This window comes from Hippoglossus stenolepis, chromosome 9 (assembly GCF_022539355.2).
Source record: "Hippoglossus stenolepis isolate QCI-W04-F060 chromosome 9, HSTE1.2, whole genome shotgun sequence".
Taxonomy (NCBI): Eukaryota; Metazoa; Chordata; class Actinopteri; order Pleuronectiformes; family Pleuronectidae; genus Hippoglossus; species Hippoglossus stenolepis.
The window spans coordinates 27645859-27669981 of NC_061491.1; the positions used below are offsets into that span (position 1 = coordinate 27645859).

At 45.2% G+C, this 24123-nt stretch overlaps 1 protein-coding gene across 1 annotated transcript in view; it reads left to right on the forward strand.

Moving 5' to 3' along the window:
• The window catches only part of adamts3 (ADAM metallopeptidase with thrombospondin type 1 motif, 3), a 104687-nt gene that overhangs the window by 66143 nt on the left and 14421 nt on the right, over window positions 1-24123 (forward strand). Inside the window, exons 9-16 of the mRNA XM_035166136.2 lie at window positions 5938-6081; window positions 6952-7084; window positions 12472-12585; window positions 13301-13446; window positions 14720-14895; window positions 15767-15900; window positions 16665-16788; window positions 20594-20674. Of these exons, the coding sequence (XP_035022027.1) occupies window positions 5938-6081; window positions 6952-7084; window positions 12472-12585; window positions 13301-13446; window positions 14720-14895; window positions 15767-15900; window positions 16665-16788; window positions 20594-20674 (1052 nt within the window). The remainder of the gene's footprint in view (window positions 1-5937; window positions 6082-6951; window positions 7085-12471; window positions 12586-13300; window positions 13447-14719; window positions 14896-15766; window positions 15901-16664; window positions 16789-20593; window positions 20675-24123) is intronic.

Genomic DNA, 24123 nt, shown 5'->3' on the forward strand with positions numbered 1-24123 from the left:
ACTGTTGAGCCAATTATGAGAAAAGATTCCAGCGAGACGGCCGATGGGGCCGAGCTCGACCCGGCCTCTTCCAGTGTGCGTCAGTCGGCTGATAACATCGTGTCGTGTGTGATTCTGTGTGTTAGGCGCATGTAGAGGATCTTGAATTGTGAGAAAATTCAATCGAGGAAGGATTCCACTAACGGGAAACAGTACAAAGCGTCCGTGTCAGTCCTGGAAAACACACGACGGGTGGTGATGTTGTTCCTGCAGGAATTGAAGTGTTGTCTTCCACCACAGCGTCAGTCATTACTGTTCCGTGTGTCGAGGGTGGTGTGTGGCTGGGTCACCTGACACTTTCTGACCAAACACAACACACAAGCTGTTCTGTTCTGTGACGTCAGCTCCTCTGTTGAGACAATGAAAAAAAGATCTGATTGGAAAACTCCATTTAATCACTTAACTTTCAGAAGTTAAAAGGCAATTAACCCTTTTAACTTCTGAATATAACTTCATGGATAAAAGGCTAGAATAAGAATAGAATATTCATTTAAATTACAATTAGAAGAAAAATAATTATTAATTGAAGGAGGTTAAATGTAACATTTGAATTGCAGATTTGTTCGGCCTCCTGTGAAGGTCTGCGAGACCCTGAGGCTTTTCCACAGGGTCGACATGAGGCTCGAGCTTTTTAAAATAAAACAGACCTTGTATTTGGTTCGTCGAGTCTTTGTCTGTTTCAGCTCGTCTGTAGGTTTCCTCCACTTAAACTCCAGCAGTGTCTTTTTATCCTGCAGCATCACAGTCTGTGTGTTGCTGTGTGGACATGCTTTGCCATCTTTCCCCCTTTTTGCCTCTTGAAATTCTAAATACTAGTGCAGCGCCCGTTCTACTAGCCCACCTATCCCTCTCTGGATTGTCCTCTGCTGCTGGTTCTACTTGTTAACTCCCTGTGCCTCTCAAACAGAAATGGGCACGCCGCTCTCAAAGGTCTGACTCGTTGCTTTTTCACCTTCCTCCTGTTAAGTTATTCATAAACAGCTGTGGAGCACATCTGTTTGCCCATGAGTGAGATATCTGTTTCAAACAGGCTCTTGGATCCTAAAAGCATCGGCTCTCCTGTCTCGTCCGACTCCCAGAGCGACGCCTTCATCCAGGAGCTACACGTCCGCTCTTTGGTTTTAATGAACCAGTTGGAGATAAGGACCTTTTATTTAATACGACTCGTTAAAGATGACGTGCAGTGTTTGTCAGGAGGAGAGAGAGTCTCTCATCCTCTTCAGGTAACTAAAGGAACCACATGATAGAGGAAACGTAGATATTTAAGATGGTGGTATCGCACTTTAATCGATTAAAAACACCCTGTACATCCAGATGACACTGAGACACATTATCATGCTGCCTGAGTGGAGCATTAAAGCCCACAGAGACTCGGCAGCCTTCTCACCGGGTCTTTGTTGCAGCGGAAAGCAGATATTGATTAATTCAGCACAAAAGAAACATGGTGCCACAGAAGAAATGCAGCAAGAAAAACCAACAAAGAGGAAATCAGGAACAACCGGTGTCCGACGCACTCACCCACACGGCAAACTGACAGCCGGGCTAAGTACAGATGCCTTTTGATCGTTACCTTAAATCGACTTGTTTAGAATTGACGTATGAGCCTGTTCTGCTTTGTTCGAGGGAAGCTTCCATTCACCTTCTAAATCTCATACAGGAGTAAAACCAAGGATAGGTCCCAGCAAAGCTTCAGGTCCTGGCGTCAGAAACCAGCAGACAGAGGCAGCACATGAAGCAGAGACAGTGGGTGTGTTAGAAAACCTGGGGAAGTGCTGCAGATCAGCTGCTTGTTACCAGTACAGTCTGAGTCTTATCCTGCTGACAAACATGTATTTATAAAGCTCCTCTCACACACACAGGAACATTCAAGGTGCAGACAAAAAAATTCAATAATTTGGCTGAAGGCACTTGTGAATAAAAAAGCCTGAAAAAGCTGCTGGAGCACTTCAACATTTCCTCCAAAACATAACTGAATCTGAACTTTTCATTGGTGACGTACGTTATCAACACTTCATCTGCTGAAACACGTGTTTATAGATGCTTGTGGCAAACGTGACATTCAGAGCAAGGACATCAGCCTGTACACTGGTGCACGAACAACACAACAGCCTGTACACTGGTGCACGAACAACACAACAGCCTGTACACTGGTGCACGAACAACACAACAGCCTGTACACTGGTGCACGAACAACACAACAGCCTGTACACTGGTGCACGAACAACACAACAGCCTGTACACTGGTGCACGAACAACACAACAGCCTGTACACTGGTGCACGAACAACACAACAGCCTGTACACTGGTGCACGAACATGCAACACCCTGTACACTGGTGCACGAACAACACAACAGCCTGTACACTGGTGCACGAACAACACAACAGCCTGTACACTGGTGCACGAACAACACAACAGCCTGTACACTGGTGCACGAACAACACAACAGCCTGTACACTGGTGCACGAACAACACAACACCCTGTGCACTGGTGCACGAACAACACAACACCCTGTACACTGGTGCACGAACAACACAACAGCCTGTACACTGGTGCACGAAGTGCAAACCCATTCACCCTTTAGCTTCCTCCTCCTGTACATGTTGAATTCATTCCTGATATCAGCTCCAGTTCCTCTGTAAAACAATTATTTAAAGCTATTTGGAAAATGGACTCTAATAATAGTTTTTCTAGTCGTACTGATCAGTCAGTGTCACATTCGGCCGTTCATACTCTGCAGCACTTTTCAATTCAGCATGAGGACTTGAGGAGCCAGGGAATCGAACCACCGACCCTCTGGTTAGTGGACGACCCGCTGAGTCACAGCCACCTCCCTCAATCTGAGGCTGTGTGTTGTAGATTGTGTGATATTAGTAACTCTTGGACAAGCTGAAGGGATCTGGGTCTGTTCAGTTAAAAATACTTTATATTATATTATAATATGTTTCAAAGTCCACTGACCAAACAGTTTTATAATATTTATCTTTCATGCTTTATAATTTGTGAACGTAGGAGAATTTATCCTGTACATTGGAGATAGTGCTGCTGCAGAGACATAGTGTTCGAGATGTTACCCACAATCCTGTGCGTCATCTTCCATTCCTCTCTTTAATCAGCTCGAGCTGTCGACACTTGGTGCTCAGGCTGTAACTCAGTCCACCGCCCCCCTCCTCGCCATCACGTGCTCCCAGAGCAGAGCCATACGCCGAATATGAGAGTTATTGCAGTGATTGAATTCAAATAAGTTGAGATGAAGGTGGTCGTGATGGGACTTGTGATTCAATCTCTCAGTCGAGAGGTTCGGTTTTTTGGCGACATTTCAAATTCTACTTCTTCCCACTTTTCTTTTCCTCGTGTGAAGTGCGTCAGCTCGTCTCAATCACAATCATATTAACGTCTTAATGGGATCGATATCACGCGGCTGCAGTGATGGACGACATGCGGCTCAGAGTTTGAGGCGTCAACCATCAATTCTAACTTCAACTCTCTCTCCTCTCGTTTCCAGTCCTGCTCTGAACTAACAGAACGTCCAGAAGAGCACGTTAGAAAAGACGGATGAGATTTGGTTCAAACTCTCAAAGCTCGAGAAGAGTTTTCTCTGCTGGGTCGGACTTGGACCAGTGCTTCTCCCAGTGCTTCTCCCAGTGCTTCTCCCAGTGCTTCTCCCAGTGCTTCTGTTAGATTCCAGTTGGCCGTGAGCAGCAGAACCTTCTGGCCTCGACCTCATTACGCGCAGATGCCAGATGTCCTGCTCTGCGTTAGTTGCCACTATTTAAATGTTTAAGGGAATTTTTTGCAGAAAGTTTTTTGTTATTCATGAGTTATTAAATTTGCATGAAATCTAAATCTTATCATTTCACTTGCTCTGCTCCATATCAGGGCACATTAATAAACCTCTGCTCGACCCTTTCAGAGAAGTCACCGACACTTTCTGGGTCGGGGGGGGGCCTCTCTTTTTAGCATGTGACCCTCACAGAGAAAAAGGTTTTAAAAGTTTCTCACTCTCACAGGTGGTTCAGGTCTGTAATGAATCACCATGAACTCCGGTCTGTTGAAAACCTGGAGCTGAGAATTACCAACAAATCAAAAGACTTTGGATAAATGAATAGTAAATGAAGCTTAAAGGAAGATAATGATTCCAAAAGGTCGCTGCAGCCGTGATGACAGTTTTCAGTAATGTCATGGAGGTGACGATATAAGTTTAGGTTTCAGTTCATTAGAGATTTAAATGTCAGACGGAAAAGAACGAGCTGGAAGAATCGGTTCGTTTGAGGGAACCTTCATAACTGAACCTGTCTTCGTGGGTTTAAACGAATTCTGATGTGTCCGCCCCAATTGGTTTGGAAATCACCCAAGTGATCGGTATCATGTATTCGGCTGTGCGTGATTATTTAAAAGAGGGATTCCAGTACCTCTCCACCCTGGCCCTGTGTTTATAGACCTGTCTCGCTCCAGTTGATCGTCTCCGTCGGCAGCAGCGACGATTCGGTCTCATGAGGAAACTGTGACAGGAAGTGTTTCAACAATAAAAGGCTCAAATTGATATTCTATTGAGAGTCTGGCAACATCACACACACGTGTCACTCAACAAGACGCCCCGACGATGGAACTGAGATTCATTCAGACTCTGGAATGAGCCGTGTGTCTCAAACAGGCTCAACTGGTGCCGTGTATGTTCAGCTGGAGTTTCACACCAGACAGAGACGAGGATTCTCAGTGGATCCACTTTAAAAACCGCAGTTTGTCAAAGATCGGCCGATTGCAGGTGACAACAACAACAACAACAACAACAACAACAACCCCCCTAACGAAGCCCCACGCCGCCGTCCTTCTGCCAAGAGCTTCCTAATTATTGAGGTTCGGTTGAAGAGAGAAATGTCTGTCGTGTATCTATAGGGTTGATGTAGCCCCCAGGTCTTTTTGCCTGGAGGCCCCTGAAACACTCCTGAATGCAATATTCTTACATTTAAGTCAGAACTTAAAACCTCAAGTGGCAGAAAACAGACACAAACTAGAAGCCACATCTCCGCCAACGTCAAACACTCCCCTTAAATTCAATCAAGCCTCATAACCAAACCACCAGAACAGTACAGATCATGAAATCATTCCTCTGTTGAGTAAGAAAAGCTCAATATCCACGAGTTGTTCCTTGAGAAACTGGTGAAAATGTCAAGAAGTGCTCCACTTCTCATGTTTCCTTCAGGAGATGCACACGTACACAGGCAGGAGACTGGATTTGCTTTCTTCACTTCTCATCCAAGAGGCTTCTTCAGTTCTCACAGGGTTTTCCCCAGGAGGATTCAACCCCCTGCCTGTTAAACCACACGGCTCGAGACATATAGGTTCAGACCTGCTGAGGTTCAGAACCTGAAACCTCCCACTAGGCCTCTCGGATGAGATATGAAACGTCTTCAAGAAACAAATGCAAATCCAGTCGCCTGGAAATCTTCACAGATCTCCCTCAATGAAAAGAAATCCTGGATCCTTCCCGTCTGAATGCCCCATCCTCCCAGCAGCTATTGTGGGAAACCTTTGCTTAGTTCTAGCCGAAGATCGATGGGTGAGAACAAAACAAAAGGAGAATTTTCTCTCAAAGAATCACCTGAAGGTCATATTTTCATATAATGAAACAAAATGTCATGGCCAGGAAACGGAAAGAGGACAAGAGGAATGAGAGGAGAGGGCTGATAATAACTGTGACCTTTACACACAGAGAGCTGCTGTGATGTTCTTCGTTTGCTGTGGAGTTGAACTGGATGTGAATCTTTATGACATCGTTTGACTGAGTGTAACATCATCTGTCTTCTGAAATGAGAACTGCAGGTTTTGTTTCATGAATTCTAAAAGTCCTGTTTACTGAACCTCTTCTCGTCTGTCTTCTCTCGTGGGGGGGGACAGGTTGGGCATGGAGCACGACGGCCAAGGAAACCGCTGCGGGGATGAAACCACGATGGGCAGCGTGATGGCTCCACTGGTGCAGGCGGCCTTCCATCGATACCACTGGTCCATGTGCAGCGGGCAGGAGCTGAAGCGATACATCCAGTGAGTTCATGCACACGCAGCCGCGTGCACACACATCCAACTCTTTCACTCGGCTGCAACGGAATCGATCCCTGACACAGGATGTTCAGTGGAGCGGGAACCAAGCCCCTGACTGTATACGAGGCGACGGCAGTTTTCAATCAATGGCCCATACGTTGCACTGTGTTGTTCTTCGAGAGCAGCTCACAGCCAGTGGATCCCTCCCAGTGGAAAATCTATATGTAGTGTGGAAAGTGTAACAGCACAGTGATATTGTGGGGCCGCGCACGTGAGAGCTTCGGTTCTGAGAGCGAGGGGAAGCTGCTGCGGAGAAATGATTGATTGCTCACTTAGAGCTGAAGTCACATGATGAAGTCAGGTGCATTCACTGTAAGTCTGTGATGCCACTTCAACACTGGCAGATTGAATATAAACAGCAGAGATAAGTGTTAAAACCTGAATTCAATTAAATAGGAATTACCTGTATGGTTCATTCTGCCTTTTGTCAGCTTTTCAACTGAACATATTCAATTAGCGCAGCAACACAAAGCAGCCGACGTGTTCACCGTCTGCTGTCGACTCTGCTTCTGACCTTTTATTAAACGAATGAAATAAATTCAACAGATATTTCACAGCCGACGTCTTTTTTGTGGCTCCTACAAGGCTTTTTTTATTGAAATCATATTAGCTCCACTGACAATGTAAGTAATGTGAACTAATTACTTATTAAAAAGCAAACTCGCGTGGATGAGTCGCAGCCGCCGAGCTACCGAGCACCTGTTTACTCAAAGGTTATTCATACTAAACATATCTCGTGTCCGAATCGAACCAAATCCATAAATATGACTCTTTGGAAAGATGCACAAACCTTTTCTTTTCATTTCCTGTCAGCACGTACGACTGTCTCCTGGACGACCCCTTCAAACACGACTGGCCACAACTCCCCGAACTCCCCGGCATCAACTACTCGATGGACGAGCAGTGTCGCTTCGACTTCGGAGTGGGCTACAAGATCTGCACCTCGGTGAGTACAGGGGTTCCCGTGCAGCGGTGGGTTGCTGCACGGGGGCTCAGTCGTGAGAATCCCTGTTGAGCTTCGAGGAGAAAGACGTGCGGGAGATGGTTAATGAATCATATCGACAGACTTCTGATGTGTTTCAAACAAACATCTGCTTTCTTTACACAGTCTGTCATCTGCACCACTCTTCTTCTCCTTCTTCTCTGCTCAGATCACTACTGTCCCTGTTTTATCAAAGGAAGACGCCAATTAGAGACGAGATGTTTTAATACCAATAAAAAAGTTTCTCTTTCATCCTTCAAAGAAACTGGAAAAGTTCTATTTTCATCATTTCCTTTTTGTCACTGGTGACAGGTTTTAATATTTGATGGTTGATTCAATATTGAACAGAAGTAGGAAGTCTTTGATTTTTGATTGTAGTCGTTGTACAGAAAATGGTAAGCTCTTGACTTTAAATCAAGGTTGACATTTTCTTTAAAGGCATTTTGAGTTTCAGTGTCTCCCTGGTTCTCCGGCCTCGCCAGGGATGAATGAATCAATCAATCAATCAAATTTTATTTGTGTAGCCCATATTCACAAATCACAATTTGTCTCATAGGGCTTTAACATGGTGTGACATCCTCTGCCCTTAACCCTCAACAAGGCTTCACCGTCTCATTTAGGAGAGAATCAGGTCGGCTCCATCGGAGGCTTCTGTCTATCGCTCAGTTTACACACCGGGTGTTTGTCGCACTTCTCAGATTACTCCTGAGTGTTAGTTGTTTGGATTTGACTTGTTGTATCTTTCATAACTTTATAAATAGATTATAAACTTTATTCACTTTCCCTCGGGCAGCTCAGGGTTTTTTATAAAACTTCAGCAGATGCTTTATTCAGATGCATCACCAATGGTGGAAGAATAATAAAAAATCCTTACGTCAATATTGTATCAGAGCTTTGCATCAGAAGACTCTGTTCCCTGTAAAGGGTTAAAAACCCACGGAGAAGAATCACCATTAGCTTCAGCGTCTTTCAGCACATTTCTCTGGTTTCTCCTGCTGTGTTGTGGTCGGATCTCACGCCTCTTATTGGACCTGTTTCCTGACACAGCAGCAGCTGTTTTCAGTGAAACGACTCTGATATCACACTTTCTGCCCCGACACCAAACCACCGGCTGACAGACGGGCTCACACACTGGAGCTTATCGCAGCTTAAGAGCCACATATACATACATCTCCCATAGGAGTTAGTGAAGCATAAAACAAAGAGAGCGGATATTCAGCTCTCATTAATCAGCGGCTGAGAGACAAGACTTCAATCCAAGAGAATTCATCATTCTTTTATTCTGCCGTGTGGCTAAAAATCTAATATTCAGCCGATAGCAGCCGTCTTCACCCTGAGGGATCTTCACGTGTCCGATCCGAAGAGTTGTTAACAACTCGAGTGTGAATCAATAACTGATTGATTCACACTCGAGTTGAAACAGAGGATTAGTGTAAAGATCTCAAAGCAAAACAAGAATGTTTAAACTCCGTTAATGAGCAGATCGAGTGGAACGGGGCAGATCTAGAATCAGTGTTTCACTCTCAGCTCCACTGGAGACTCACTTGTTCGTGTGATGCAACTTTCTGTGAGCGTTCGAGCTGTGAGAGACACTTCAAGCAGCTTCACACATATTTAGACGTGGACTCTGGAGCATGTCAGCACAGTGGGGGGTCCAGCCTTTCTCTGGACTTTGCCGTTCACATATCAGCGTTAACAACAAGACATAATGTCAGTGGTTCATCCTTCTGCTTTCATATAATATTTATATCAGATTCTGCTCTTTCCTGTGAGTCAGAGACCAGCAGCAGCAGATCAGGGAGGAAGTCACGGTGTCGCAGCCGTCATCTCTGACTGACTGTTCAGATTTCACGAGTGGAAATCACACGACTCACTTTGAATATGAGTGTGGGCAAATTCAACCAATGGCAGGAGATTTAAAAACCTCTCTGCAGTTGAGGTGCTCTTAGTTCAGACCCGTTTCAACCAGGAACCTGACGAGGACGTCTTCTTGGATTTTATGGAGCAGAAATCAATTACGTCTCGGATCCCGTGCGGTGCTCCTCCCTCAAATCTTGATAACACTGCAGCAGAGACTGAAGCCTGTGACACAGCAGCACTGGTCCCCCCAGCTTCCTGCTGTAAATGTCCCATCTGCAAAAACAAGACACTTTTAAAAAACGTGCACCAACACCCTGCAGCACCGGGCCCACGCAAAGCTGGATAAGGTTGCAATTTCTCATGATTAAAGCAAAAAGGATACAGCTTCAGATTTCATTAGAACTCAACTCAATCCGGACTGAAAGGTCGTCACACCGTAGATACGAGTCTGTTTATGTTCGTCAGTACATCCAATTCAATATTCCTCCCTTACAGACTTTGTGATGATGTAGTCTGATGAGCGTTGAGGATCCACCTCAACGAGGGAAACAGCCGGTGGCACCGCACAACCTGGTTCCTATTCAACGCTTTGTGTGTGTGTTGGGTTTTCAGATGAAAGCTGGACTGGAGACAGGCGTGTTTTTTAAATACAAAACATGTTTCAGGGAATGAATGAGGTGGCAGAATGAGTCCATTAGTGACCCACCGGTCCCGTGTCCAGAGTCCAGGTCCAATTACCGGGAAGGTCAGGCGGGGGAGCAGGCAGGCGTCCAATCACACGAGTCGGCTGAGTGTGTGGGGTGGAAGGTCAGAGCTCTGATAGATGCTCCTGGAGAATGTTCTTCTCACACAGGAGGATTCAAAGCATGCACACAACATGATGATTGTAGCGCTGCTTTAATATTTATCTCCACATGATTAAAACCCAGCTACAGATGAATATGCTGAGCTCAGACGGCTCCCTGCAGATAAGACGTATCACACATGAGACACAGCTCACGAGCTCTTTACGTTCAGTCTGTGACCTCCAGGCACAACAGACCTGCTTGTCTCCCTAAATGCATTCGGAACATAAGGAACAAAGTCATAAGGAACAAAGTCAAACAGATGTGAATCATGTGGAAGTCACTTCCTGGATGAGGCTGAACCGTTAACATGGGAACATGGTATCAGTGAACTGTTGAAGTTAATACAATAGAGTCTGAGAAGCAGAACGTCTGACCACGATCAGGAGGAGGGTTCACGTGGAGTTCAGAGCAGAGGTTGGTGTTCAGGAGCAGCGTCAGAGGGAACGAGTCTGAAGCACCATTCAAATACAACACTCCAGAACCCATTCTTCTCAATGGGCTGCGGCGTGCAAGGGCGTCTTTTCATTCATCGAGCAGAGAACAGGCACCGGGTGTTGAATCACGCTGAGAAAAACACGTGCAATAGACGCTTTGCTTCTAGGCACCGAATGTGAAACGAAGTCTGAGTTACAATCATACGACGTGAGTCCAGGTTTGTATCCAGACCTCAGGAGGAAAGTGGGCATGTCAGGTGTGTGATCACAGGTAGAGACTGAGTCTGTCGTCCTCTGTGGGCGACCGAGCAGACAGGTGCTTTACATACAGCAGGACTCAAACCCCGTCTCCTCCGTCTCCATGTTAACAGACGGGACATGGAGGGTGAACGAGCACAGACCGAGCAGACAGGTGCTTTACATACAGCAGGACTCCGTCCCCGTCTCCTCCGTCTCCATGTTAACAGACGGGACATGGAGGGTGAACGAGCACAGATGCCCAGAGCTGACTCGGATTAATGTGAATTCTGGATTAGAGTCCGTGGACTATTTGTGTCTACACGTGCTTTTTGTTTTTTGTTTGAGAAAAAGTTATTGAATCCATCGAATTGTCTCTCGTGCGCCTCAGTGAACGAAGATCCACTCGACCGAGCAGTTAAACACTCGGCAGACGTGTTCACACAGTTAATTAATCTCTGCAGGGTCTAAATACTAAAGTGTTTTTACTTCTTTCAACTCTAAATAAATAAATATCGGACAAAGGAAGCAGCGCTAATTGTTTCATATTCCACTGCTCAGGTAAACAGTGGCTCTTACTGAAGGAACCACAGGTCAGTGACAGCCCACTGACGACCGCAGGTCCGTCTTCATCTGATCGATCACCTCCAGGGAAAATACCTCAATGGTGCCTCTTGGTTCTAGTCAGGAGCATAAACAGCTGCGTTGTGAATTAACTGCAGATGTGAGAGACGTTCAGACAGAAGCGAGTCGGCCAGAGGAGGAAGGGACGTGACGACCTGAGAGACACATCTCAACCGGTTGGGAGGAACGGCTCTTGGAAGTAATCGAAACCTCTTTGTGAATCAAGCTCGGAGGCAAATTTCTGAATCCTCTCTCAAGTTCCTCTGATTCCGTATGAGGTCATAAATAAATAAATGCAGGAGTAAATAATTAAATAAATGTAGGAATGCAGAACTAAATGCATAAATAACCTTTTTTCTCACCGAAATGTAATAATTGTCATTTATTTATGTCTTAATTATTTATTCCTGCATTTATTTATTTATTACAAATAAACTGTTCCCATAGAGAAACCTTTTAAATCCACTCGAAGCTCGAAACACTTGTAAACAGTGATTTCGTCAGCAGGGCGATGTTGAGGAGCGGGACTGGAGAACATCTGTCAGACTGGAGAACATCTTTTCTTTCTTTTATTTCTATCAAACTCCATTTTCTAGTTTTTCTTTCCTATCGTGTGTTGTGTTGTGTTGTGTTGTGTTGTGTTGTGTTGTGTTGTGTTGTGTTGTGTTGTGTTCAACCTGGACAAAACATTTCTTTAACAATGAAGCATTGTGAGTTGAACACTAACTAACTGTTACTATGGCAGCTTGAGCCATTCTTTGGAATCTCATGGGGAATCTCATAATAAAGAACTTCATTGTAAAGTACTTATAACAAACATGTTTCCCAACATCACCACAGCAGCTTCTGCATTTAGAGAGTTTAATCCTGCAGGGTTTATATACACGTCCCTGCTGATTGAGTCACTGTCTACGTGGATGGTGAAAACGTTATGGACGAGAGAGACGAAGCGAGCAGGAGGAAACTGCAAACAGCTCAGAGAGGAATCAACAGAAACATTTACTTAACGATTGTGTCGCTATGAGAACGGAGCGTTTTGGTTAGTTCATTATCAAACTGTGCCGGGACGCATTAGAACGTGTCCGGCTGCCGCAGTCTGGAGAATTACTGTGAAACAACGATCATATGTCTCATTCAAAGCTTCATAAACCACAACACTGAAGATAAAATATTCATAGTGTAAAACTTTACTGCTGCAATTCTTCCTAAAGCACTGACACAAATCTGAGTCTGTTTCCTGGAGGTTGTTTAAAGAGATCGTTTTCCAAACCGAGTCCATCTCCTCCTCTCGGCCTTCGGCTTGTTTCTCTCTTTCACTTTCTCTATCTTCCTCTGCTCTGTGTTTCAGTTCCGCACATTCGACCCGTGTAAACAGCTGTGGTGCAGTCACCCGGACAACCCGTACTTCTGCAAAACCAAGAAGGGCCCGCCGCTCGACGGGACGGAGTGCAACCCCGGGAAAGTGAGTTTGTCTGTTACACACACGATGCTACGTGGACAAAAGTATGTGGACACCCGGAAAACAACAGCAAGATGCACCAGAGTGTGAACATCTGGGTTTAGTCTCCATCATCTTTAGTAACTAATTCTGATAATCAGATTCCATAACCCCATGTTTCATTAGTCAGCATCAATATAACCCACATATGATAGTTGATCCTCAATCTGCTGCTTTTAAAAACCTCCTCTGAAGGAGAAGGCTTTCTTTGAGCCTGCAGGAGTTAGCTCCCGTTCAGCCACACGATGGATCGGTGATGTCCGCCGCTGGGTGAGAAGCTCTGGCTCCCGGTCGGTGTTCAGATTCCTCCCCGAGGTGCTGGACGGGGCCGAGGTCACAGCTCTGCAGGCCACTCAACTTTTCCACCCCACACTGGGGAGAGAGGATTTCTTTCAGGACCCGGAGTGGGCCCTCCCCAAGCTGTTGACACAAAGTTGGAAGCACACTATTGTCTAAAATAACATTGTATTATGTAAAATTAAAAATTCCCTTAACTGGAAATGAGGCACGTTGCCCGAAGCTTAAAAAACAGCCTCACCATAGACGGTCTTTTCCACATTCTCTTGGCCATGTAGTCTCTTCACATTTTTTCCCAGTATTATCATTCGCTGGATCCAGAAAGGAGGCTTTTGTGTTTGGCTCACGTCTCTTCCTCCTCCGACCCTGTCGTCCTCTGCAGTGGTGCTACAAAGGTCACTGCATGTGGAAGAACCCGAATCAGGTCAAGCAGGACGGGGCCTGGGTCTCCTGGAGCAAGTATGGCTCCTGCTCGCGCTCCTGCGGCACCGGCGTTCGCTTCCGGACGCGTCTCTGCACCAACCCAGCGTAAGTGACCCACACAACTGAGACAAACACAATGGGAATAAGAGTATATTTCTTTTTCTAGCTGTCCACAGCCTTGACTGATTCCTGCAGAACACTTGGAATTCATCACAGGCTGTGATGAGAGAAGGAAAAAGACACACACACTGGGAAAGTTCTTGTTGTTCTGATAAACAAAGTCATTCTTCTCCCTTGTCAGAACGCTGGCACCTGCATGACACGTAATCCGGTGCCAGCAGTTTGGCTGCAGATGTGAGTGAGACTGCTGTGAGCTCCCGTCTCTCTAGCTCCCGTCCCCCAGATGTCTCTCTGCAGACCCCTGAGACGTCTCTCATGTCGATCAGACTGCACACGACTCCTTCATGAGTCACACAAACTGTTTCACAACTGATTCTCCAAATAATGCTGAAAAGAAAAACCCTGTTAACAGGCTTTAATGTGTGGAAATGGTGGAGTTCTCTTTCCTCTTTGTATAAAAGGTGACACCTAACTTCCCGTGCAGCTTTCAGAAACCTCAGGATACTGATGCCCTTTTACTCCCGTGCCACTGAGAGCAGGATGTCAGTCTCTCCTCAGCAGAACGTAGGGCGCTCCGGCAGGCGGTGAAACAAAAGGCGTCGTCATGGATACATCCCACTCTTAGCACAGACATTTAAACTCTCCTCCGATCCGTGACCTCGGTGATCTCCACGTCTCAGCTCCGTGTCAGTATCTCTTCTGTCGGCGCCGCCCATTCTCGCACAAGGTCGACCTGGTAAAACCACGTGTAAATCATTTCTATGTTCTGCACGTGCAGCCCCTTCGAATCAGTCCACTTCACCCCTATTCAATACAATATACATATATATGAATATGTATTAACGTTACCCAACCTTCACTGAATACATTGTGTAGCTGCTTCTTGCTCTGGACGACCCCTGAAGATGCTCACATCCCTGTTGGTCAAATGATTACATGTTGAATCTGATCGAATTAAGCTCATTCTAATCCATAAGGTTTGAGGGTTCAGATAAATACCGTGAATACACCATAGAAAAGAACATGTGCTGGATGTAATATTCACGTTTAATGGCAGCGATGCTCAATTATCTTTGTAAACCTTGACGAACAATATCCTCATTATGCTGTTTTTCTTTTTAAATCAAAAGGAGACGACCTTCGAGAGACTGAAGCAGGTTTCATAATAGTGATGTGTTTTCCTGTCCTTGGTTATAAAGAAACGTTCGCTGTCTGATTAGCTCCCCTGACGTTTGTCCGTCTCCTCCCCCCCCCCCAGGCCGTCCAACGGGGGCCAGGACTGTCCCGGGGTGAACTACGAGTATCAGCTGTGCAACAGCGACGACTGCCCCAAGCACTTCGAGGACTTCCGGGCTCAGCAGTGCCAGCTCCGCAACTCCCACTTCGAGTTCCAGAGCGCCAAGCACCACTGGCTGCCCTACGAGCACCCGGACGGTAAGACAGTCCTTAACCGCATCGCGTGGCTGCTTCTGGTCCTTTGTGCCGAACAGGAGCAATGAAAGCTGACAGAGGATCAAGGTGTTTCTACTTTCACACTTTCCACCTACTTCTCTTCACAGTTGGTCTTTTCAAGTGTGTGTCTGGTTTTTCTTTTGCCGTCTGTAGTTCTTGAGTTCTTTTCCTTCTGACCAATTCTCTCCATCTCTGCCAGTTTGAAGAGTTTAAAGCCATAAATGAGCCCTTTTGATAAAAGGTGGTGGATCTCTTCTGTGCAGACGCTGAGCCCGTATCCCATTTCCAACTCCGCTCTTTATCACATAGCTTTTATCTGGCCTCGCTCCATGGAGCTTGTTTGCCACGTATTGCAGCTAAATTGGTCTGGGTTTTGAAAGTCACTCATGTGAAGATATAAAAGTAAGAAATCCTGCTGAGAGCCTGCAGGGTCGGCGACTCTCTGACAATAAGCTCCAACGCTCAAAAGAAAGTTCATGAGCTTTTATTCAGGGGTCTTTGAACAAATGAGATATAAGAGGTTTTTTATTTTTATCTTTCTCATGTCAATTTGAACGATTAAAGTTAAGAGGGTCAACGACTCATTTTTCATCATATTCACACTTTGAGTTTAGCTGCATGAACTGTGTGTCCCCTGTTTTTACCTCTTTACCTCTCGTTTGGTGATTTGTCTTTACCAAGCACCGGTGTGTTCACCAGTTTAAAAGTTGTGTTAGCTTCTCTCGGACCCAGCAGCAGAGCTCACGGCCGGTAGAAACATTCAGGTCCTGCTTGTTCTCGTGCTGCAGAGAACGTCCATGTTCCAGGGTGTTGCCTGAACCCATTAATATGATCTACTGATTCTCTCCTGTAGCCAACAAGCGGTGCCACTTGTACTGTCAGTCCAAGGAGAGCTCGGACGTGGCGTACATGAAGCAGCTGGTGCATGATGGGACACGCTGCTCCTACAAGGATGCCTACAGTATCTGTGTGCGTGGAGAATGTGTGGTGAGTGTTTCATTTACACGTTTCTCACCAGATTAACAGCTGCATTGGATATAATTATGCATGTAAGTGTCCAGGGGCTGTTTCAGATTTTGAAAGCTTTGAGGGAACGTTATTAAATTACACGGTGAGATGTTGCTGAACCGCACGGTCAGCACCGGGCTCAGCTCTGAACACGCTGTGATTACTCGCCCACTGCTGTTTAAGGAGCAGGATTTCTCATAAAGCAGCTTCATTAAAACATTACTGACAGTGTGTCCTCGTTCCCCCTGAGTCAGAGCAGCAACACACAGCCGGGCTGCCGCCGCTCAGGGCGACACTCTGGATACGATGAGTAACACAGTGTGAAAATTATAATCTAAATATATGAAAGACAAAACATTTGAAGAAGAGGAATGAGGAAACACGTCCTGTGCACAAAAAAGGAAATGAATCCCCCAAAAACGTCCAAGCACACTCAGTCAATCCATCAAATTATTTGTATAGCCCTTAAATACTGAAGCACACTAGAGGATAATCCGGCTATTTCCAATCTAGAGTGTCCAAGTTTCCAGAATCACCATTTAGAAGAAAACCAAGTGTGTGTGGTTCTCCGTCTCGACTGGATCTTCCTCTGTGTGGGCTCTGAAGATTAAACATTAACAATAGTTTACATCTCTCGCTTATTTCACACAAATATCCTTCTGTGAAAAGTATCTGGTTTGACTCTCTTCAAATCCTCAGAAAAGTCAGGTCCTCTCTCTTCTCCCTTTGTCTCCGTTCTGCAGAAAGTCGGCTGCGACAGAGAAATTGGCTCAATCAAGGTCGAGGACAAATGCGGCGTTTGTGGTGGAGACAACTCCCACTGCCGCACGGTCAAAGGATCGTTCACCAGGACGCCGAAGAAAGCCGGTAAGAATCCACTGAAACCACCACGACCACAGCATCCGCTCACAGAATCCATCTAGAAAGAATCGACATGTTTCCATGAACGATTCGTCCCAGTGTCAGACCTGCATGTTTCTGACTGAATGATAAACGTGACCTCTTCCTCCTCCGCTCCTTGTTTTCATCTCAGGAGGATACAAGTGTTGGAAATATCTTGGGGTCGAATGTCTTGCATTAAAATACGTGCTTTTCATTTGAAGGAAATTAGATGTGAAGTGCGGTTCTTCACGGCCTCCGCAGCGTTAGTGAAAGCAGTCGATCCTTAAAGCTCCGATTCAAACAGCAAAGTGGCTTCTGTTTAAAACACATCTTAATAAGCAGATGGATTCGACCCATGTTCATTAAAATACACTTTAACGTTTCATTTGGGCCTTTCCCTGGCTCTTATTTGATTTACCATCTGAACGCTAACATCACCCGGTGATTCACACGCACAGCAGCAGGACCACGAGTGAATCCTGACAACTGAGAAAAGATGCTGGTGATCATTTGTCCACAGGAGGTGGATAAAGCAAATGGCCCTTTTATGATTTGGTTTAATAGAAAACTGAATAAAGAGTGAATATTAATATGAATGCACCAGCAGTTGCAGAACTCAAGGCTGCAGATGATGTCCTGCCTTTGTACCGTTTCTCCGTGCTCTCACTCCACTGCAGACTTACTCTGAGCAGGTTGTGAGTTTAGCTCGAAGACTTATCCTTGATTCTGGAAATATGAGACTGAAGCTATTGAGCCCTGAGGAGATTTCTTGTTTTTTCTCTCGTGTGTGGATGCAGTTGGTACAGAACTGTGTATTTATACTGTTTATGAGTATTCTGGGTCTTTGTGGTCACAGAAACACACGAATAAGTTAAAACACAAACAAGAGAACGGCTCCTCACACTCTCACATTTGCATCTTAGTTGGTTTTTGCCAGTTTCAGACTATTGTAGGTTTTCAGTGCTAACGTTGAAATGATTAATCCTTTAAAATCAGATGCATAACACACACACACGTGCACTTTCACTCTGCAGAGAAGCGCTCTTCCTTATAACCTGGTGAATCTTCTAATATCCAGCTGTCATGTTTTTAACCTGGATTTTAGAGGTCGGTTTCTTGCCTGTCACACATAAAACCTTCCCATGAATAAAAACTATCTGTGTCTGGCACAGCGACCTGGTCTTCCTCTGTTAAACTGGCTAAAGTGGAACTAAATGCATTAAATGCATCGGCACCGTGCACTTTGGAACGTGCACTGAGTTTTTCACAGTGCAGCCCTGAGGCTTCGTCTATACAGCTTCTCATTTGAAAACTGCATGTTTTTGCAGTCGTGTTGTACATTTTTATTTCAGCTGATTGTTTTCAGACCAAAGAAACTGAGTGTGATGGAGATTCGTTTTCAGTTTTTTTGACATAATTTCATATCTGTAATTGAAATTTGGAAAAAGGTTGACGGCAAATTGAATTTAAGTAAATGTGCAGCTGTGGCCATAAATACTTGCAGGTACGATGTATTGAGTACTAAGCAGTAATATTAATCCTGAATATTATTATTATTATTATTATTCTAAATGAATAAAGCAGCCCTACTGGCATCAGCTCGTCGAGGAGTTAATGAAACTGCAGATCTGAGTCGTGTCTGTTCGCTCTCAGATCCACAGATAGTGAACGAGTCCGAGGGGACGGAGCCCGGAGACCCGGGGCCGGCGCTCCAGGCCGTCGCATTCATTTGGATTCATCACTTTCCTAATGAGCAGAGAAATGATTGAGATAAACTTTCATTTATTTGTTAATGTGTTTTGTTGTTTGAATCAAATAGCATCGGTTCCCTCGCTGTTTACGCTGCTAACCCTTTATCCCAACTTCTTTAATTAAAGCCCTTCAGGTTATCTCGAACACGCACACACACACGTGCACTTTAAATTGGTCCAATATAAAACTCCTCCTCTGTGCGGTGTGAAGCATAATGAGTGTGAGTTCAGTGGTGGATTTATCTTTTTGTTAACCACCAGCATGAGCGGCCGAACTCACGAGTGACCGCACATCCTCTGGAAGGTTTTCCTGATGCCTCCTCAAACCTGACGCAAGCCTCATCTGTCATGAATCATTTATCGTCCAGTTTTCAGCCGAGGGGGGAAATGATGTGAAAAAGTCAATCGAGGGCTTCTGAGAAATATGAAAATGAAGATTTCTAAGAGCTCGGACACGATTGCTTCATCAAACCATCTCAGGACGTTCTCTGTTGAAACTGTGGTCGTCTCCTCTCGCTCTCATTTAACCACCCACCTTTCTTTAACAGGAAAACAGTTAAGCAAGAGAGCCCAAAAAGAAACCCCTTTGTTGGAAAACACAATATGCAAGTATCCAGCGCCACTGAATCCCTTTCTGTGCAGCTTGTAGTGCAGATGGCTGCCTAACGCTGTAGACACGTAGAGACCTGAGTGATACAAGCCGACGTTTCCTCTGCTCCTTGTTACTAATGAAGTGTCTGTGTAGGTCTGAATCGGCTGTAGTGACTATCACAGGCTCGTTGTACAGTCACGTCTCTCAGAGCTCTGTATACAAATACCTGTGTGTGGTCGTCTCATGTGAATGTGTCTCTCGAGCTTCAGCAGCCTAACAAACTAACTTTAAAGTCTTTGTTCGGATCCGAGTGTCACGTTAAACAACCCTGCAGACCGTTGGAGGCAATCTAGGACGTGGTCGGTCGTCTAGCAGCTGATTGATTGAACCCAAACGAGCCCCTTCGCTCGAGGGGTCCATTTACACATCCAGCTTGCGAGCAGCGTTTTCTATCAGGCCAGAAAAGAAACTCAAATTGCGATACCGTTCGAGCGCCTGTTGTTTCTGAAATTGCCTGCCGTCAGAGTGCCTTGTCTCAGAGGGGAGGGGGCATCTTCTGCCATGGCAGGATGTCTGTAACAAACTGTAGAGGGAGCGGTGCTCGCCGCTCTGCCCCCTCGCCTGCCCCCTCGCCTGGACCCTCTGACAGTGTGCTAGTTCAATTCTTAATCACGTTAGAGGCGGCGCCGGCGATCCATCGACCCAGAGTGTCGGACCTGCCCCTCAAATCTAATGGCATATTTTGCATGGCTGCAGTTCAGTCCTGGTGATTATTCAAGTGCTCTCTGCCAGCGGAGAATAGTTTGCCTCCTCCTCCTCCTCCTCCTCCTCCTCCTCCTCCTCGATGAGATATGCCTCCATCTTAGGTGACGGTTCTGCAGGGAAAAAGAGAGAGAGTGGAAATGGAGCGGAGAAACTGCCTGTGACACTAACTGATTCATTTTATTTTGAAGGGAAGACCAGAGGAGCCTTCTCTTTGCCCAAAGGAGCACGAAATGTGTTTTTAAATGAAACCGAAGACTCTAGAAATGTGCTGGGTGAGTCTCAAGAGGTTTGTAAGTGGTGGACATCCGTGACAGAAGGCGACTCTGCTGCCCCTGTAGTCTGAACACCTATTGAAACACGGCTGAAGGTTCTTGTCATGATTTCATCCCGTCTGCACATCGACACTGTGAACGGCAGATGGATAAAAATAAACCTCTCACGCCTGTTTCAATAAAAAAGCTTTTTCCTTGGCGAGAGAGAGAAGTGGCTTCTCCTGTTCCTCTCCAGCTCCTTCCAACATCTTCGTAGAGCAAAGTGAACGCAGCTTCTGAAAGACGCGCGATGTCCACCTCTGCAAACACACGGTTTATTTCTGTACCTGCTGAACTTACCTGTCTCTGTCTTATCTTCTCTAACCCCCCCCCCCCTTCTGCTTCTGCTGCTGCTACAACACTTGGCAAAGGCTACCTTAAGATGTTTCTCATTCCTCCTGGAGCTAGACATGTGATCATCCAAGAAAGTGAGGCCTCCCCTCAAATTCTTGGTAAGTGTGACTTCACGACACCAACACATGTGGTTACACCAGAGGATTCCTGGAAATATCTCCTCACCTGTAGTGTCGCATCAGAAATAACAGACTTCACACAGTTTATTCCACTAGTTAGTCACTTTCCAGGCTGACGAGATGAGTCTTCGCTGCTCATTCATCATTCATCAGTACAATCTAACCCGGAGATTGATCTAGATTTATGTGATGAGGTGAATTGAGTTTTGCATTTAGAGGGAACATGGAATAAATGAAAGTATCTTCCTATTCAACACGGACCATTTAGAAACAGAAGCACAGAGTCAGAGGAGAAAACGTTTAAACACTGATCTGAGAACATGTTTAGGTTCATGTCGAGCAGAGCGAGCAGCCACAGGAGTTGTGTCAGAACTAATGAGACTGTTCCTCAGAGGGGGGTGGGATTAAACGGAGGGTTTTCAGCCCGAGAGCCGGATTTATCGACTTTACATTCAGAGTTTGTAATGTTCAAATACTCAAATATACCTGCTTGTGCTCAGATCTCCTGCACTCCAGCTTCAGCTCTCCTCCTCTCGGAGCGCTGGAGACCTGAGCACAAGCAGGTTTATTCGAGTGCGAGCGGTGAGTGAAATCAAGTCCTGCTCTTTATCTGTAAGACCTCCGTCTTTAATAAAGAGAGGAAAAACACTTTGGTGTTTGAATTGGAATAAACCGTTCTCGTTTAATTGATATATAGTCGATAATATAACATAAACTGTGAAGAATGATCCTCACAATATCCCAGCGTGTGTCTTCATATCTTCAAATTGCTCATTTGATCCCAAGAGAGAATATTCTGATGAGGAGAAGCAGCAAAGCTCTGATCTGAGCATCAATGTTTGAATTCAATTATTATTCAATCCATCATTCAGTTCGATTATTCAGTTCAATGAAATGGTTTGTAATGGATTTAGAAGGCGCCACACAAAATGACGAAGGCCTCATTTAGATCTCAGTGCTGTTTGTGATTAATATACAACGACTTGTCAGTTAATCTGATGCTAATTTTAAAAATTAAAAAACATCAGCGTGCATCTAAGTTCAGATAAACACCTGAGAGAACTTCAGCAGGTCAGCGTCCATCTCCTCAGCCGGAGGCAGCACAGTTATTCAACGAGCTCAGCACGATGAACATTTACTCTTCAGTCTCTGATCTAATGAGACGAGAAGCTGAAAGTCCAACGTCTCCAGCATAACAAGAGCCGGGTGATAGATAATCAGTGTTACACTGTTTCAAAGCCATAAGCATGATGTGAAGAACGTGAAAATATAAAACATGAAAGGAGTTCTTTCATCAAAAAGAGAAATGGTAGAAAAACACACGTGCTGCTGTGAGATCATCAGTAGTTCAGTGTGAAGACTCCAGAGGATCAGATCCGTTCTCTCAGGATCAGATGGACCTGAGTTCGAGGTTCATATGATTTTGCAATAAAGCGATGATGATAAAGTCTGAAGATCCAAAAACTGATGCAGTCTCGGCTCCGAGTTGCTTCATCTGACCTCAAGAGTTCAGTGAATTTTAACCTCAGAAAAGATTAAGACATTTTTGATTTGTTTCCTCGGGACAGAACTCATTGTTGAACATTAGTATAAAATTACCAAATATGCTGGAGTCAGCGAGAATGCAAATTTACATCTGTCGTCCCAAAGCAGGAAAGAACAACCACCGACAAAACAGAAACTTTCCCCCTGAGAAGTTTGAGTCACAGTCGACGTACTTCTTCGTGTTTCTGTGGCGTCTTCTTTGTCGTTAATTAACCATTGTTATGACATTTTAATGAGACTATTCTTATCGTTGTTTCCTGAGAGGATCGTGATCGGTTAAAGAAACCCAATCAAACCAGAGAGCCTCTTTCCCCCTATAGCAGAATAATAATAGCTGGAGATGGATCTATGAGAGACGGCGTTAATCCAGCGTTAATCCACCGACTAATTGTAATGACGCTCTCCATTCCATTTTCATACACGATGCATAAATCAAACATTCAGGGAGATGTTTCAAAGCCTCGTTCTGACGTGTTGACCTCCACTGATTACAGAGGGGGGGGTCAGCACCGAGCAGCTAGAGGGGATTCTTCCTGATGAAGCTGAAGAGCACCAGCGACTATAATCAGCCAGAGAGAATCAATCACAGACTCTCACCTGAGATTCCAGTCTGGATCCGTGTCTGCAGCAGAGACACTGATTTTTTAAAATTAATTTCTGGGCCTAATGTACAGATGTGCACAGCTGTTCTAACAGAGGCTGTTGTACAAACAGGATTTCCTGGGCTTTCAGTCTCTTGCCAATGAATATTAACACAAATAACCTGAAACATTTAATGTCGTTTAATCAAAACTGATGTATTTTCTCCGTTAAACCTTTGAATTGGAAGAAAAAGCAAAAAAGAGCAAACCATATAATTTCAGGACGTCATTTGCCCGTGCAGCACAAACCTACAAACAGAATCCCAGTGGAGGAATAAATTAGTTTTGATGTGTCGACACTGATGTTCAGGTTTGGTTCGGTTTAGGAGAAGCTGAATTAAAATAGGTCCTCTGCTGTCGTCAGGGAGAGAACGAAGCAAACAATCATGAACTCAACAGACACGATTTTCTGTAGTTAGTGTTTCTCTAAAGAAGAAGCAGCAGAAAAGTTCTGGAAAATATCCTGAGCAACTGACTCGGACTTCTTTATTCTCACATAACCTCTCAGGGAGAAGTCCAGACGTCAGTGCAGCTCTGAAATCAGCTCTTATGTCTCCATTAGTAAGACATTAGTGCAGATCCAACAGTCCCTGGGAGGACGACCCTGCAGTTTCCATTCAGCTGCAGTGGCCGGGGATGTAGAGCTAAGTGAGAGGGTCAGTGTGAAAGGTAGAGACTCCTCTGTGACTCTGTGCTTCCAGACACAAAAACCTCAATACACCTACGAGACGTGATTCCACTTACCGTGATCGCAGCCTGCAGCGGTGAACGAGTCAGATCTCTCTCCCCTGCAGGAAGGTGAGAGCGAGGTGACAGAAGTCAGGTTAACAGCTTCTGTAAACATCTCGTCTGCACATCTGCCTTTTCATGAAGCTTCTCCCCTCGAGAACACTTCAGCAGCTTACGCTTGAAAAGGGCTCTGACTCGTGGCTCTGACTCGTGGCTTCAGTAGTTCAGCTGCTGTAGTTCCCACAGTCGCTGTCTGACGTGTTGCTGATGGATCCCAGTGAAGACGATTCTCTGACTTCTGTTTCCATCGTTAGTTTGCTGCTGTTAGTTCTGCATTTCTCTCAATATTGTTTCCAGCTTAGTTAACCCTCTGTTTTCTTATGTATATTCATGATGTTAAAACTCGACATGAGTCTGAGTGTTGAGCTAAAGTCAGAGAGGACAGAAGACAAAACCCTGTTTGTCTGATAAAAGGTCTTCACTAGTGATGAGAGCAGCTTCATGGTGACTATC